The sequence below is a fragment of the Entelurus aequoreus genome, linkage group LG15 (assembly GCF_033978785.1).
Source record: "Entelurus aequoreus isolate RoL-2023_Sb linkage group LG15, RoL_Eaeq_v1.1, whole genome shotgun sequence".
NCBI lineage: Eukaryota > Metazoa > Chordata > Actinopteri > Syngnathiformes > Syngnathidae > Entelurus > Entelurus aequoreus.
Genome location: NC_084745.1, coordinates 29,297,138 through 29,314,827, shown reverse-complemented (window position 1 = coordinate 29,314,827; position 17,690 = coordinate 29,297,138). Strand labels below are relative to the sequence as shown.

Sequence of the window (17,690 nt, the reverse complement as noted above, 5' to 3'; positions counted from 1 at the left end):
TGAGAGCCTCAAGATGCGGTATCCATTCTCCAACTTCAAAAAGAAACTGAAAACTTACCTATTAACCACCTATCTCTAATGCCTCATGTGGGGTTGACTACTGTTGGGTTTTATATGGTTGAATGAATGTATGTGTGTATGTGTGCTTTAGTACTATTATCTTGTGTTTATCATATAGCGTTGTTGTTTTTCTGTTGTTGTTGTGCTTGCTACCATGTTTCATCATTCCATGTATATACTGTCCTCTGGACCCCCTATCAAAAGCTTCTTCTAGCTCAGGGGTCGGCAACCCAAAATGTTGAAAGAGCCATATTGGAGCAAAAATACAAAAACAAATCTGTCTGGAGCCGCAACAAATTAGAAGATATTACATACAGATAGTGTGTCATGAGATATACATTGAATTGAGATGACTTAAAGGAAACTAAATGAGCTCAAATATAGCTACAAATGAGGCATAATGGTGCAATATGTACATATAGCTAGCCTAAATAGCATGTTAGCATCGATTAGCTTGCAAGTCATGCAGTGACCAAATATGCCCGATTAGCACTCCACACAAGTCAATAACATCAACAAAACTCACCTTTGTGTATTCACGCACAACGTTAAAGGTTTGGTGGACAAAATGAGACGGAAAAAGAAGTGGCATAAAACACGTCCTAAAAAGTCGGAGAAAGTTATACACTACGGTGAGTTCAAGGACCGCCAAAATTAGTAGGACAAAACGGCGCTCGCCAAAAACTCGAATCAGTGAAGCATGTTTAATATAAACAGTGTGCTTTATAACAATTAGGGAGGTTTGTGTCATGTTTGTCCTCCTACAGAAACCATATTAAAACAAAAACTTTTTTTTTTTTCCCCTCATCTTTTTCCATTTTTCATACATTTTTGAAAAAGCTTCAGAGAGCCACTAGGGCGGCGCTAAAGAGCCGCATGCGGCTCTAGAGCCGCGGGTTGCCGACCCCTGTTCTAGCTTATTTGGGGGACCCTTTCACTTACCACCATCTTTAAATTATATTGACTAATATTGCAATTGTTCTATGGTATTGTGAATAAACTTGAAACAGAAACTTGAAACAGTGAGAAGCCCTGGGTTCGATTAACGGGCTCGGGGTCTTTCTGTGTGGAGTTTGCATGTTCTCCCCGTGACTGCGTGGGTTCCCTCCGGGTACTCCGGCTTCCTCCCACCTTCAAAGACATGCACCTGGGAATAGGTTGATTGGCAACACTAAATCGGCGAATTGTGTGAATGGGAGCGTACATGTTGTCTGTCTATCTGTGTTGGCCCTGCCATGAGGTGGCGACTTCTCCAGGGTGTACCCCGCCTTCCACCCGAGTGCAGATGAGATAGGCTCCAGCACCCTACAAACCCGGGAGTGACAAGAGGTAGCAAATGGGTGGATGGGTTTTATTTAACAGTGAGCTGAAAATGATCAGCTCACAGCTATCACAGTGCTAGTCTTGCAATATTAAAGTGTTAAATATGTCATGTCAATATTCAAATCTGCTTGGTATTCAGTGGTGATCTCACTAGACCGGGGGTCAGAAACCCGCAGCTCTCGAGCCGCATGCGGCTCTTTAGTGCCGCCCTAGTGGCTCCCTGGAGCATTTTTAAAAAAGGATTGAAAATGGAAAAAGATGGGGAAAACATTTTTGTTTTGTTTCAGTATGTTTTTTTTGTTTGAGGACAAACATGACACACACATTCCCAATTGTTAGAACTACCACAGTTTAATATGTTTGTGTGTATGCTTCACTGATGACAGTATTTGGTGAACATCGTTTTGTCCTACTAATTTTGAAAGTTCTTGAACTCACCATAGTGTGGACTGTGACGCAACAGTTTTACATGTAAAATCTTCCACTCCTTCTCTGTCTCATTTTGTCCACCAAACGTTTTATGCTGTGCGTGAATGCACAAAGGTGAGCTTCGTTGATGTTATTGACTTGTTGGAATGCTAATCAGACATATTTGGTCACTGCATGACTGCAAGCTAATCAATGCTAACATGCTATTTAGGCTAGCTGTATGTACATATTGCATCATTATGCCTCATTTGTAGGTATATTTGAGCTTATTTAATATCCTTTACTTGTATCCTCTTTGTATTTAATTTATATTTGCATGTCTCATGACACATTATCTGTATGTAATATTGGCTGCATTTCAGATAGTTGTTTGTGTGCCATGTTGTTCCAGACCACAGCAAACATTACCTAGCTTGCCAAAGATTGCAAAAAATCTATTAAAAGACGACAGCCTGCCGTTTCCTTTAACTTGGACACACACATCTTTGGCCATTAAAAGCCAGTAATTTCCAGGAGTTATCTCACCTTCTGAGTAGCCTCTGATTTACTAATGGTTTCTAATGTTGTAAAAATGTGTAGAATAAATATTACATTTCAACATTTCTGTCAACGGAGATTTGCTTCTGCCTGCGACACATAGTCGTTTGATAGTAGGCTATTGTAGCTAATATAGACACTTACGTCATGTGTTGCCTAACACTTATATAAAGTTTTTCCATTTTTTGTGGCTCCAGACAGGTTTGTTTTTTGTATTTTTGGTCCAATATGGCTCTTTCAATGTTTTGGGTTGCCGACCCCTGCACTAGACAATATTATGTACTGCAGAGAGTAAAGGCATCTTCTTGTTGTTTTTGTCTTACTGGTCAGTCAAGATCAACTTCAATTATGTGCAATGTGATTGGCTGTGATAGGTAAAGGGGGTGGGAGTTATGGTCAAAAGGAAGTTTTTCTTCCTTTCTGACTCTTTGCTGTCGTGGCTTTTGCCTGACTTTGCTAAACAGCAACATTTGTCTGCCATCCATGCTGTCGTGGATTGTGATTACTTTTTATGATAATTTGTTGTAAGCCTGAAAAGCGGATCAAGCTAAGCTTAACACCTGGACTTTTTCGTGCGATTGGACATTTGCTTGAATGCATGTTGGGACATTTTGACGCTGAATAGCCAAGCCATGCTTGCCGATTGAACAAAGTGAAGTTTTAAATTTGTCAATTTAATCAGCCCTAATGAAAGCCACTACCTCTGACAATATAACGCTCACATTTGCCTGCAAAATAACCACGGGCACCCCGAACCGATATTGATGTCGGACAGCAGCAAACCCCCCCCCCCAAAAAAAACAAGCATCGGATGGTATCGGCTTGTTTCAAACATATTTCATACAAGCAGTCCTGCAGCTTGTTTACGTGTGCAAAGCTGGTCAGCCAGTTAACGTCTAAATGTCCTCCAACAAGCACACAACGTTGGTATTTTCTTGTATTTTTGTTGTCATTTACAAAACTCGAAACTAGTGAAGTTGGCACGTTGTGTAAATGGTAAATAAAAACAGAATACAATGATTTGCAAATCCTTTTCAACTTATAATCAATTGAATAGACTGCAAAGACAAGATACTTAACGTTTGAACTGGAAAACTTCCATTATGTGGTCTGACGAGTCCACATTTCAAATTGTTTTTGGAAACTGTGGACGTCGTTTCCTCCGGACCAAAGAGAAACAGAACCATCCGGATTGTTCTAGGCGCAAAGTTCAAAAGCCAGCATCTGTGATGGTATGGGGGTGTATTAGTGCCCAAGGCATGGGTAACTTACACATCTGTGAAGGCACCATTAATGCTGCTATCCAATGTTGCTATCCAAGCAACGTCTTTTTCATAGACATCCCTGCTTATTTCAGCAAGACAATGCCAAGCCACATTCTGCACGTGTTACAACAGCGTGGCTTCATAGTAAAAGAGTGCGGGTACTAGACTGGCCTGCCTGTAGACCAGATCTGTCTCCCATTGAAAATGTGTGGCACATTATGAAGCGTAATATACGACAACGGAGACCCCGGACTGTTGAACAACTTAAGCTGTACATCAAGCAAGAATGGGAATGAATTCCACTTCAAAAATTGGTCTCCTCAGTTCCCAAACGTTTACTGAGTGTTGTTAAAAGGAAAGGCCATGTAACACAGTGGTAAAAACGCCCCTGTGCCAACTTTTTTGCAATGTGCTGCTGCCATTAAATTCTAAGTTATGATTATTTGCAAAAAAAAAAAAACGCTTCTCAGTTCAAACATTAAATATTTTGTGTATGCAGTCTATTCAATTGAATATAAGTTGAAAATGATTTGCAAATCATTGTATTCCGTTTTCATTTACCATTTAGACAATGTGCCAACTTCACTGGTTTGGGGTTTTGTACAAAAGGTAAACATGGTAGGCTACTAGGAGTTTGCAGCTACACAACAGCTAAGCACACAACCGCACACAAGTTTGACACACATATTAAGTGTCCTTTATTGCGGTCCAAAATATGACATTTATCAATACACCCAAGTATCAAATAATAATAATTGCATATAACTTACACATACAAAAGGGCGTGATTTATTAAGGTTCAAATTCCACGCGCTAAACAGCACGTGCAATCTATAAAACAGAGTGTACTGTAATATTAGTTGGCTTGTTGCGTGTGATCTACTAACAATTTGAAGGTGGAGCAGACCGCCTTATTTAAATGAGGATTTTGCGTGTGCCATATATAAGTACGGGGTATCACCACGAAGACACTTGATCATTTACTGCACTTCATTTCATCATGCTCCTACCTACCTGTGGCATTTACTATGTCATAAACATGCAGGAGACATCTACCACTTTTTATGGACATTTTAGACACAATCCAAAGTGCAGCTACAACGGAACCCACTTTTATTCCAGCATTGACGGCGTGCTCATCATACAGAGGCTGCACTTATTGTGCTCAAGACGCAACGAAAGCAAAACCAAAACATATCAATTGAATCCGTTTTAATCAGTCACCCAGCATGCAGCTTTTAAATTATAAAAGGATGTTGCTGAATATATTTTTTATTTCTGACAGAACATGAGAAATATGTTGCCATACACACGTATGACGGAGGATTCTCTGTCAGTCGATCCTTTCTCACGGCTGCGTGTGTCAGTTTACACATACTTTTCAGAGGTGCTAAATAAAACAATAAAGAGTGCTCGCAAAACGATGATGAGTGTTGATTAGAGATGCCGATAAATGCTGTAAAATGTAATATCGGAAATTATCGGTATCGTTTTTTTAATTATCGGTATCGTTTTTTTAATTTTGTTTTTATTAAATCAACATAAAAAACACAAGATACACTTACAATTAGTGCACCAACCCAAAAAACCTCCCTCCCCCATTTACACTCATTCACACTCATTCACACAAAAGAGTTGTTTCTTTCTGTTATTAATATTCTGGTTCCTACAATATATATCAATATATATCAATACAATCTGCAAGGGATACAGTCCGGAAGCACACATGATTGTGCGTGCTGCTGGTCCACTAATAGTACTAACCTTTAACAGTTAATTTAACTCCTTTTCATTAATTACTAGTTTCTATGTAACTGTTTTTATATTGTTTTATTTTCTTTTTTATTCAAGAAAATGTTTTTATTTTATTTATCTTATTTTTATAATTTTTTTAAAAAGGACCTTATCTTCACCATACCTGGTTGTCCAAATTAGGCATAATAATGTGTTAATTCCACGACTGTATGTATCTGTATCGGTTGATATCGGTATCGGTAATTAAGAGTTGGACAATATCGGAATATCGGATATCGGCAAAAAGCCATTATCGGACATCCCTAGTGTTGATAAATCACATCGTGCTTGCTGTATAATTCTATTTGCATCTTCTCCCAGTATTGCGAGCGTTTTGATGATCAGCAAATATTCTGCATATTAATGAAAACAGAGACGCAAAATGGATTGCGCGCCTTATTCTGCTCACTTAACAGACGCAATCCACTTTGCACACGTTTAGTTGATCAGCTTTGCGTGTACTTTCAAGTTTTCACGTTATTGTGCACACAAACCTTTAGTAAATTAGGCCCAAAGTCTCCAAGGCAGAAGCGTATTAGTAAGTATCCAGTAGCAAACGTGTCCGCATCAGTTAACTTTCTGCATCAAGAGCTTGACTTAATGAATTATTGTGGCCACTAGGTGAATTATTGTGGCCACTAGGTGTTGCCAAAAATATATATATATATATATACTTCCACAAAGGCACAGTATGTACTTTTAAGCCATTTGGTTAATGTTACTCATACCATAAATTGTTTTCTGACTACTTTCACTTAATCAAACTTTTCTAACAACAAAGTTAAAGGTCCTGCAGACCCAAAAGGGTCTCAGTCATTAAAGTTCTGAAAATAAGTCATGTATAAATACGTTTTTTCACTTTTAAAACTCTTAAATATCTATAAATAAAATTGATATATATTCTTGCAATAACATTTCTTTTTTGTTTTATGTCTCTATAAACCATGTTTTTAAATGGCAGAAACACAACATTTGCAGTATTTTTCCCAAAACATTTTTTCAAAATGAAATATTTGATGTGAACTAATATGGGCCTTAAAGGCCTACTGAAATGATTTTTTTTTATTTAAACGGGGATAGCAGATCTATTCTATGTGTCATACTTGATCATTTCGCGATATTGCCATATTTTTGCTGAAAGGATTTAGTATAGAACAACGACGATAAAGATTGCAACTTTTGGTATCTGATAAAAAAAAGGCTTGCCCCTACCGGAAGTAGCGTGACATAGTCAGTTGAACATATACGCAAAGTTCCCTATTGTTTACAATGATGGCCGCATGAAGTGAGAGAGATTCGGACCGAGAAAGCGACAATTTCCCCATTAATTTGAGCGAGGATGAAAGATTTGTGGATGAGTAAAGTGCAAGTGAAGGACTAGTGGGGAGTTGAAGCTATTCAGATAGGGAAGATGCTGTGAGAGCCGGGGGTGACCTGATATTCAGCTGGGAATGACTACAACAGTAAATAAACACAAGACATATATATACTCTATTAGCCACAACACAACCAGGCTTATATTTAATATGCCACAAATTAATCCTGCATAAAAACACCTGCGTGTTTGTTATGCTAGCTCCTAGCTCCTCTGCTAGCTCCTAGCTCCATAGAACACGCCAATACAATTCAAACACCTGATCAACACACACAATCACTCAGCCCAAAAGCCCGTTCACCTAACCCAAGGTTCATAAAGCTTATATATTTTTAAAAAGTTACGTATGTGACGCGCACATACGGTCAAGCTATCAAATGTTTAGCAGCCAAGGCTGCATACTCACCGTACCTCATATTCAGCTGGGAATGACTACAACAGTAAATAAACACAAGACATATATATACTCTATTAGCCACAACACAACCAGGCTTATATTTAATATGCCACAAATTAATCCTGCATAAAAACACCTGCGTGTTTGTTACGCTAGCTCTTAGCTCCTCTGCTAGCTCCTAGCTCCATAGAACACGCCAATACAATTCAAACACCTAATCAACACACACAATCACTCAGCCCAAAAGACCGTTCACCTAACCCAAGGTTCATAAAGCTTATATATTTTAAAAAAGTTACGTACATACGCAAAAAAAAGTTGCGCACATACGGTCAAGCGATCAAATGTTTAGAAGCCAAAGCTGCATACTCACAGTAGCACGTCTGCGTCTTTGTCATCCAAATCAAAGTAATCCTGGTAAGAGTCTGTGTTGTCCCAGTTCTCTACAGGCGTCTGTGTATCGAAGTCAAAAGTCCTCCTGGTTAGAGTCTCTGTTATCCGAGTTCTTCCATCTTCACTGCATCTTTCGGGAATGTAAACAAAGAAGCGCCGGCTGTGTACTGTTGTTGCTGACTACGTTCGAAAAATACGTCCATTTCGCACCGACAACTTTCTTCTTTGCTTGCTCAGCTTCCTTCTCCATAATGCAATGAACATGATTGCAACAGATTCACGAACACAGATGTCCAGAATACTGTGGAATTATGAAATGAAAACAGAGCTTTTTCGTATTGGCTTCAATGTGGAAGGCATACCCGTGTTCGCCGGGCTACGTCACGCGCATACGTCATCCTCAGAGGCGTTTCGAACCGGAAGTTTAGCGGCAAATTTAAAATGTCACTTTATAAGTTAACCCGGCCGTATTGGCATGTGTTATAATGTTAAGATTTCATCATTGATATATAAACTATCAGACTGCGTGGTCGGTAGTAGTGGGTTTCAGTAGGCCTTTAAATAACAACATTGCTTTTGATTCGTTGTTATTTTTTTTGAACGATGACAGTTTAAAAATAGCAAAAACATATTTAGGTCTTGGGAATCCAAAAGGCCCCCACTCATAAAAGTGTTAAAAATAGTCATATAACAATATATTATTTGTACTTTCAAGGATTACATTCCAAGCTCAACTTTAGATCTGTCGATTTTATAATTTTTTTTTAACAAAAACAATTTTAAAGTACCGTATTTTCCGCACCATAAGGCGCCCCGTGTTATTAGCTGCACGTTCAATGAACGGCATATTTCAAAACTTTGTTTACCTATTAGCCGCCCCATGCTATTAGCCGCACCTATGCTACGCTAAAGGGAATGTCAACAAAACAGTCAGATAGGTCAGTCAAACTTTAATAATATATTACAAACCAGCGTTCTAACAATTCTGTTCACTCCCAAAATGTAATGTGCAAATGTGCAATCACAAAAATAGTAACACTCAAAATAGTGCAGAGCAATAGCAACATCAATAACTCAACGTTGCTCATACGTTAGTGTCACACAACACACAAAATAAACATTTAAAGCTCACTTTCTGAAGTTATTACTCATCCACAAATCCATCGAATTCTTCTTCTTCGGTGTGCTTCACTTGTTTTTTGGCACCATCTGTGAAGTGGACGCGCATGCAGTCATAGATCAACAGGGACGTAGCTGCGTGAAAAAAGTAACCCAGTGTCTTCGCTCATCTTTTCTTCATCCATCCATCCCTTCGAGTTAGCTTTTATGATGACGCCGGCTGGAAAGTTCTCTTTTGGCAAGGTCTTCCTTTTGAATATCACCGTGGGTGAAAGTTTCTGGCCGTTAGCATGGCAAGCTAGCTAGCTCACGGTGAAGGACGACTTCTCATTGCCTGTGGTGCGAATATTCACTGTACGTGTTTCCGTTGTATCCACAGTGCGGTTCACATGAATATCAAAAGTCAGTGGAACCTTGTACGCGTGTCTCTTAGTAGGAGACATTTTGTGGTCTTTACAGAAACACACAAATGAAATGAAACGTAATATCCGCGCGCTTCTTCTTCTACAGGGGCGGGTGCTCACCTTGGCGGTTGCTTACAGTAGAAGAAGAAGTGCTTCCTCTTCTATGGGGCGGTTGCTTACCGTAGAAGAAGAAGCGCTTCCTCTTCTACGGGGAAAAAAGATGGCGGCTGTTTACCGTAGTTGCGAGACCTAAACTTTATGAAAATAAATATCAATATTAATCCATATATTAGGCGCACCGGGTTATTAGCCGCACTGCCAGCTTTTGAGAAAAAAATTGTTTTTTAGGTGCGGCTTATGGTGCGGAAAATACGGTAAAAAAAAGTGCCTGCATGGCAGCTTTGTGTTTTTAGTGTACATTTGCAACATTTTCTTGTCACATTACACCTGTTTGCTCTTGAATTCCAATGTCTATGTTTTGTTTTGTAATAGTATTTTTAAAATCGGCCGTGAGCTGTTAAAAAAATAGCTGTGGGCCCCAAATGGCCCCCGAGCCGCACTTTGGGCACCACTGCTGTTAGGCACTACTCTTGAACTACTGTAGTTGCTTGGTGTAAAGTGGTTAGACATGATTACTCACGTTGTACCATCCTGCAGTGCACACAGGTCCTTCAGTTGTTCCTGCAAATGAATGCAAAATTATATAGAAACAAAAGGAAGGAAAACAATTCTGTCATCTCTGCCGCACTGTTGTCTCACCTTGATGCGTCCCATCTCTCTCTCCCGCCCCTCTGCCACCTCTTTCAGTTGCTTCACCTCCGCCTTCAACGTGTCATTAGCCTCCTGAAGGTGCCTGACAAAGCAAAGGCAGATGCAGACAACCGGTTCAAGCAGGCAGTACACAGCCAGGCAGACAGACGCCATTATCATCAAAAGGCTCTTGTAAAGCACATAGAGACACACACATTCAAACATGCTCTGTGATAACACAATGCTAAGGTTCACAGTGTCATTTAAAAGAACACACGCGGCTTTTCAATTTGTTCTTATGCAACTAACAAGCTTTGTTATTTAAAATTATTCTATATATATATTTTTTTTATCAGGACAGAAATACACACCGCACATTTAGCAGCGCTTTGTGTGTTGCTGCAACACAACACACAGCCAAAGCTTAGTTATGCACACGACAGGGGGGCAGGAGCGGGGCATGACAGAAGCTGACTAGACCGCTTTTATCTCTTAAAAGACAAATATGTCACGCCCTGTCTGTGCATATGGCAGAAGTGTGTGTGTGTGTGTGTGCGTGCCATCATGATGCACATGTGACAGAAAGACTGTCAGGTACAAGTACGTCAAACCAGTCCACCTGAATCACTTCATCACACGCACAAAGCTACATTTGAGCACGCACGCACGCACGCACACTGGTGTCTTTATCCACATTAAAGGCCTACTGAAATGATTTTTTTTTATTTAAACGGGGATAGCAGATCCATTCTATGTGTCATACTTGATCATTTCGCGATATTGCCATATTTTTGCTGAAAGGATTTAGTAGAGAACATCGACGATAAAGTTCGCAACTTTTGGTCGCTGATAAAAAAAGTCTTGCCTGTACCGGAAGTAGCGTGACGTCGCAGGTTGAAGGGCTCCTCACATTTCCCCAATGTTTACACCAGGAGCGAGAGCGATTCGGACCGAGAAAGCGACGATTACCCCATTAATTTGAGCCAGGATGAAAGATTCGTGGATGAGGTACGTGAGAGTGAAGGACTAGAGTGCAGTGCAGGACGCATCTTTTTTTCGCTCTGACCGTAACTTAGGTACAAACTGGCTCATTGGATTCCACACTCTCTCCTTTTTCTATTGTGGATCACAGATTTGTATTTTAAACAACCTCGGATACTATATCCTCTTGAAAATGAGAGTCGAGAACGCGAAATGGACATTCACGGTGACTTTTATCTCCACGACAATACATCGGTGAAGCACTTTAGCTGCGGAGCTAACGTGATAGCATCAGGCTTAACTGCAGATAGAAACAAAAGAAATAAACCCCTGACTGGAAGGATAGACAGAAAATCAACAATACTATTAAACCATGGACCTGTAACAACACGGTGAATGCTTTCCAGCCTGGCGAAGCTTAACAATGACCTCACAGAGCTATGCTAAAAACATTAGCTATCCACCTACGCCAGCCAGCCCTCATCTGCTCATCAACACCCGTGCTCACCTGCGTTCCAGCGATCGACGGAGCGACGAAGGACTTCACCCGATCATCAATGCGGTCGGCGGCTAGCGTCGGATAGCGCATCTGCTATCCAAGTCAAAGTCCTCCTGGTTGTGTTGCTGCAGCCAGCCGCTAATTCACCGATCCCACCTACAGCTTTCTTCTTTGCAGTCTTCATTGTTCATTAAACAAATTGCAAAAGATTCACCAACACAGATGTCCAGAATACTGTGGAATTTTGCGATGAAAACCAAGCTTTTTGTATTGGATACAATATGTCCAAATACTTCCGTTTCAACGATTGACGTCACGCACACACGTCATCATACATAGACGTTTTCAACTGGAAGTTTCGCGGGAAATTTAAAATTGCACTTTATAAGTTAACCCGGCCGTATTGGCATGTGTTGCAATGTAAAGATTTCATCATTGATATATAAACTATCAGACTGCGTGGTCGGTAGTAGTGGGTTTCAGTAGGCCTTTAATGTCATTAATTCACATTAATTAAAGTCATTTCAACCAATCAGAGGTATGAAGAAAGTCATATCAGCAAAAGGGACACAAACCCTCAGAGTTTTCACGACGTGGCAATTGCGTCAATTAACGCACATTCAATCAATCCCCGCGTGTTACGGTTCAAACACCTGCCGCCTCTCACTCTGCTGTGCGCTCGGGACACGCCCACGGGCGTTAATCTCCTGCTTCCACTGCGCCTCCTGCAGTCACTCTGCAATCAACTAACCTGACGCTGATGAGTCCCCTGCCTTCATAAGCCAGCGTGTCCTGCGTTCCAGTGCCAGAACGTAGCTACTTGTCCCTGTGCAGTAAGCCTACACGTCTCTCGCTTCCTTGCTCATGTGCGTCCTCGCTCTTTGTGTTTCCCCTCCATTGTGTCTTGTCCTGTGTCGTCATCCAGCAGCCCTTCGTCATCCCCTGGTTTCGAGCAGTGTGTCTCGTCTCCCTGGATCCCCTCTGGACTCTCTGCTGCCTTCCTGGATCTCGACCTCACGCCTGCCCTTGGACCACGACGCCTCGCTCCAGTCCCTGACCTCCTGCCTGCCCCTGGACCTCCGAGCTTGCCTTGCCCTTTCTGGACTTCCGCACCGAGCTCAACATGCACCTTCAATACCACCTGGTAACACTCCTCATATAATCGCTACACATAGTCACACCGTATACGTTTGGTTTAATCACACACTTCATATCTTCATATATATATATATATATATATATATATATATATATATATATATATATATATATATATATATATATATATATATATATATATATATATATATATATATATATATATATATGTATATATATATATATATACATATATATATATATATATATATATATATATATATATATATATATATATATATATATATGAAATATATGTATATATGTATATATGTATATATGTATGTATGTATGTATGTTTTTGTGTATATATGTGTGTATATGTATATGTATATATATGTATATATTTCAACACTGCTAACACCGCGATTACTAACTAATGTCTGCAACTTCTCCGCACATATCATTTTGCACTAATAAAAATTGTCTCCATCGACCGTCTAATTAAAACCAGTATTTGTTTATTGTGTGGATGAGGCAGGAAGCGTCTACGGTCTGTGGGGTATGAAACGAGTAAAACATCAATACGGTATTTGTTTTCAAATTTGTGTTGCGATCCTGTCCTTTTTGAAGTCAAAGTTACATGGAGCAATGAAAACATAGACAGCAAATTCATAAAATCAAAAGTTGATTCAATCTTATTAGTAAAAATAAGCTTCAAAACATTGCAACTTTTGCCGCAACTTTTTTGAAAAAGCTGCCGCGAATACAGGCATTTTAAGCGTCAACAATTACAAACAATATCCCCCCAAATCCTGGAAGGACTAAACAATGATGGTGAATCATGGGCAAGTTTTGTTTGTTGCAATTAAATAAGCCAAATATAAGATTATCTTCAATATAGAATGTCTCAAAGGAACCATTTTTTTTAATAGAAAAGGCTATCAATCAATCAATCAATCAATGTTTATTTATTCAGCCCTTAATCACAAATGCTTCAAAGTGCCGCACAAAACACAACGACATCCTCGGCTCTGATACGACAGCACTCAGCATCAAGGGCTGGAATTGGGGGTTAAATCACCAAAATGATTCCCGAGCGCGGCCACTGCTGCTGCTCACTGCTCCCCTCACCTCCCAGTGGGTGAACATGGGGATGGGTCAAATGCAGAGGATAATTTCACCACACCTAGTGTCTGTGTGACTATCAGTGGTACTTTAACTTTAACTTTAACTGGGTAAAAATAAACTCCTATCACATTTCTGAGCTACTCGATAGTTGTTTAGTAATGACACATTACTTTGATCAATCACTTATTCTTAAATCGGCATCATTAGAGCTGTGTTGCATATGACGTCACATCTGTTTTTCTTCTTCGTGGCTTAATTTACACGATGGTTAAGCAGCTTGAGCATAGCATTAAAACAAGTGAGAGTGAGTGTAGAGTTTGATCAGAAAATGTCTGTTCTGTTCTAGGGTGTTCCAGTCATTGAAATAGAGAGATAGGAAAGAGCTTTCATAGAGTCCCAAAAGAAGCGGTTCATAAAAGTAGTAAAGTCAGGAAAAAAATGAAAGTGCGTCGAAGGAGAAGGCTTTTAAAGATATCACTTTTATCATCTTGTGGAATACGATATGACCATTCTCGTGTCTGCAGCAATCACTTTGTAAAATGTTTGTTTGAACATTAGATTTGTTTAAGAAACTTTCTGTGATGCAATCGAGTTTGTTCTCTACTATATTAGTAGTGTTGTGGTTGTGCAAATAAACTAATGTTATGTTAAGTCCTAGTAATAAATATTGTGATTGTTGGTCCAATCCACCGTATTTTTGTTGTCGATTTTCCTGCACAGCAACAACTTAAGTTGTTGCTGTGCAGGAAAGCCGTCATTGGAGACGGCGTGGCGCCGTTGGGAGAGTGGCCGTGCCAGCAAAATGAGGGTTCCTGGTTCGATCCCCACCTTCGACCAATCTTGTCACGTCCATTGTGTCCTTGAGCAAGACACTTCACCCTTGCTCCTGATGGGTCATGGTTAGTGCCTTGTATGGCAGCTCCCGCCATCAGTGTGTGGATGTGGAAATAGTGTCAAAGCGCTTTGAGTACCTTGAAGGTAGAAAAGCGCTATACAAGTATAACCCATTCACCATTATAGCGTCTTTGGTGATATTTGTTAGCAGCAAGAAAATATCCTTAATAGTATTAATGAAGTAGATGGCTCAAAAGCATATACTAAATCTTGATATCGCTAGCAAACATTGCGGAACAACAGGGAAATAGCTATAGCTGTAGCTAAATAATGAGACAAAATATGAACTTCACGCCATAAAAACAACTGCAGACATGAATTGTAGATGAGACTAATATTTGTAGCAAGAAATCCACTGCAAACAAATGTATCCTTTTTCTCATTAGCGTCACGATCACAGCAGCACGGCATTCATTATGTCAATCAAATACGTTACTTAGCGATGCACGAATAAATCCAACATTGTCTTTCACGGATGAATGCCTAATTTGTGGACCCCTCAGATGTAAAGACACGTTGTGCTTTCAATCTTTTCTTCCTTTAAATACCGTGAGTGTCAAGTGAAGTGAGGCAGTAGTAACCTCTAAATGGTTAAAATATTTTAAACAATATTTTTCTTAAGGGTGTAAAAATCCACTCCATCCCATTTTAAATCTTTTTTTCATGATTGCTTTTATATTTGCCTCTAAACATTTTAAAATGCGCCCAAATCAGCACTGATTCAGGTGAATAAACAGCAGCCTAATGGGACTTAGACCATTGCCTGAAACCCGGAAGTGCCTCTCGGTCACATGACTGCAACCCAGCTATTCCTCGTCTGTTTGCCAACTTTCCAAACCTTTTATACACTTTCTCCTCAGCAGATCTCTACACCTCTCCAGGTCACTGCTATGTAAGTGACAGGAAGAAAAGCTGTTTTGCTTAGGGAGAGGTCGTGAAATCTGGTATTTTTCCACAATTTTTTCAGGGTCAATTTGGGTCAGTATGACATATCAAAGTGTTCTTTTTAAGGGGGATTAAGAAATAAACAAGCACTATTCTAGGTGCTAATGAAATTATTAACTAAATAAGCACTTTTTTTCATGTCTTAAAGTTTCATCAAAATCCATACTTTTTGAATTTATGTTGCTAACTAACAGACAGACAAACAAACAAAAACAACAACTAACATTGGTAAAAACTAAAGTTTGTAGGTTTATTTCTGGTTCATTGGAACTTTTATTTACAAACCCCTCATTGTGATAACTCGGATTTACGAGCCAAAATAAAATAAATATACTTCGGTGTACAAACCTTGTCTCAGTGTACGAACGTTTCATCCACCCATTGTGTGCCTAGCAGTGCACATTAGTGAAACAGGGCCATCAAAACCTCAGTTTTCCTGTCATATTTAAGTTATTTAACTCAAGTTTTTTTTGTAGGTGATTAAAAACCAAAAGAGTGTTTCATGTTGTATGAAAGATCTTTGAATAGCATTTTGCAATACATGATTACAGCAAAACACTCTTGCCGTATAGGGGATCTTTTAAAAGGTCTATTAAAAACAGCAGTGGTCCTCTCACTGAGAGGATCTTTGACATACGTTTTTGGAAGACACCCTTAAAGGCCTACTGAAACCCACTACTACCGACCACGCAGTCTGATAGTTTATATATTAATGGTGAAATCTTAACATTGCAACACATGCCAATACGGCCGGGTAAACTTATAAAGTGCAATTTTAAATTTCCCGCTAAACTTCCGGTTGAAAACTCCTTTGGAGGATGACGTATGCGCGTGACGTAGCCAGTGAAACAGAGGTATGGCTCCCCCATTGAAGCCTATATGAAATAGCTCTGTTTTCATCTCATTATTCCACAGTATTCTGGACATCTGTGTTGGTGAATCTGTTGCAATTTGTTCATTGCATTATGGAGAAGAAGCTGAGCAAGCAAAGAAGAAAGTTGTCGGTGCGAAGCGGAGTATTTTGCGAGGGAAGTCAGCAACACAACACAGCCGGTGTTTCAATGTTTACATTCCCGAAAGATGCAGTCAAGATCGGAGAACTCGGACAACAGAGACTCTTACCAGGATTACTTTGATTTGGATACACAGACGTGATACCGTGAGTACGCAGCTGCGTTTCCAAACATTTGATCGCTTGCCCGTACGTGCGTGTCACGTACGTAACTTTGGTTAAATATATAAGCTTTATGAACCTTGGGTTAGGTGAACGGTCCTTTGGGCTGAGTGAGTGTGTGTGTTGTGACGGTGTTTGAATTTTATTTGCGGGTTATATGGACGGGACCCCGTCCATATAACCCGCTCGAGCTATAACTAGCTCGAGCTAGTAGCTAGGCGCTAGGAGCTAGCATAACAAACACCTAGGTGTTTTTATGCGGGATTAATTTGTGGCATATTAAATATAAGCCTGGTTGTGTTGTGGCTAATAGAGTATATATATGTCTTGTGTTTATTTACTGTTGTAGTCATTCCCAGCTGAATATCAGGTCCCACCCGCGCGCTTCCAAACATCTGTTTGCTTGCCCGTACGTGCGTGTCACGTACGTAAATTTGGTTAAATATATAAGCTTTATTAACCTTGGGTTAGGTGAACGGTCCTTTGGGCTGAGTGAGTGTGTGTGTTCTGCAGGTGTTTGAATTGTATTGGCGGGTTATATGGACGGGATCCCGTCCATATAACCCGCTCGAGCTATAACTAGCTCGAGCTAGTAGCTAGGAACTAGGCGCTAGCATAACAAACACCTAGGTGTTTTTATGCGGGATTAATTTGTGGCATATTAAATATAAGCCTGGTTGTGTTGTGGCTAATAGAGTATATATATGTCTTGTGTTTATTTACTGTTGTAGTCATTCCCAGCTGAATATCAGGTCACCCCCGGCTCTCACAGCATCTTCCCTATCTGAATCGCTTCCACTCCCCACTAGTCCTTCACTTGCCTCATCCACAAATCTTTCATCCTCGCTCAAATTAATGGGGAAATTGTCGCTTTCTCGGTCCGAATCTCTCTCACTTCTGGCGGCCATCATTGTAAACAATAGGGAACTTTGCGGATATGTTCAACCGGTGACGTCACGCTACTTCCGGTAGGGGCAAGCCGTTTTTTTTATCAGATACCAAAAGTTGCGATTTTTATCGTCGTTGTTCTATACTAAATCCTTTCTGCAAAAATATGGCAATATTGCGAAATGATCAAGTATGACACATACAATAGATCTGCTATCCCCGTTTAAATAAAAA

The 17,690-nt window shown here is 39.9% G+C and overlaps 1 protein-coding gene across 1 annotated transcript in view; it reads right to left on the bottom strand.

Annotated features, from left to right (window-relative positions):
• The window catches only part of LOC133629991 (myosin-9-like), a 385,153-nt gene that overhangs the window by 51,117 nt on the left and 316,346 nt on the right, over positions 1-17,690 (bottom strand). Inside the window, exons 19-20 of the mRNA XM_062021171.1 lie at positions 9,856-9,949; positions 9,737-9,777 (exon numbers count right to left, since the gene is read on the bottom strand). Coding sequence (XP_061877155.1) covers positions 9,737-9,777; positions 9,856-9,949 — 135 coding nt within the window. The remainder of the gene's footprint in view (positions 1-9,736; positions 9,778-9,855; positions 9,950-17,690) is intronic.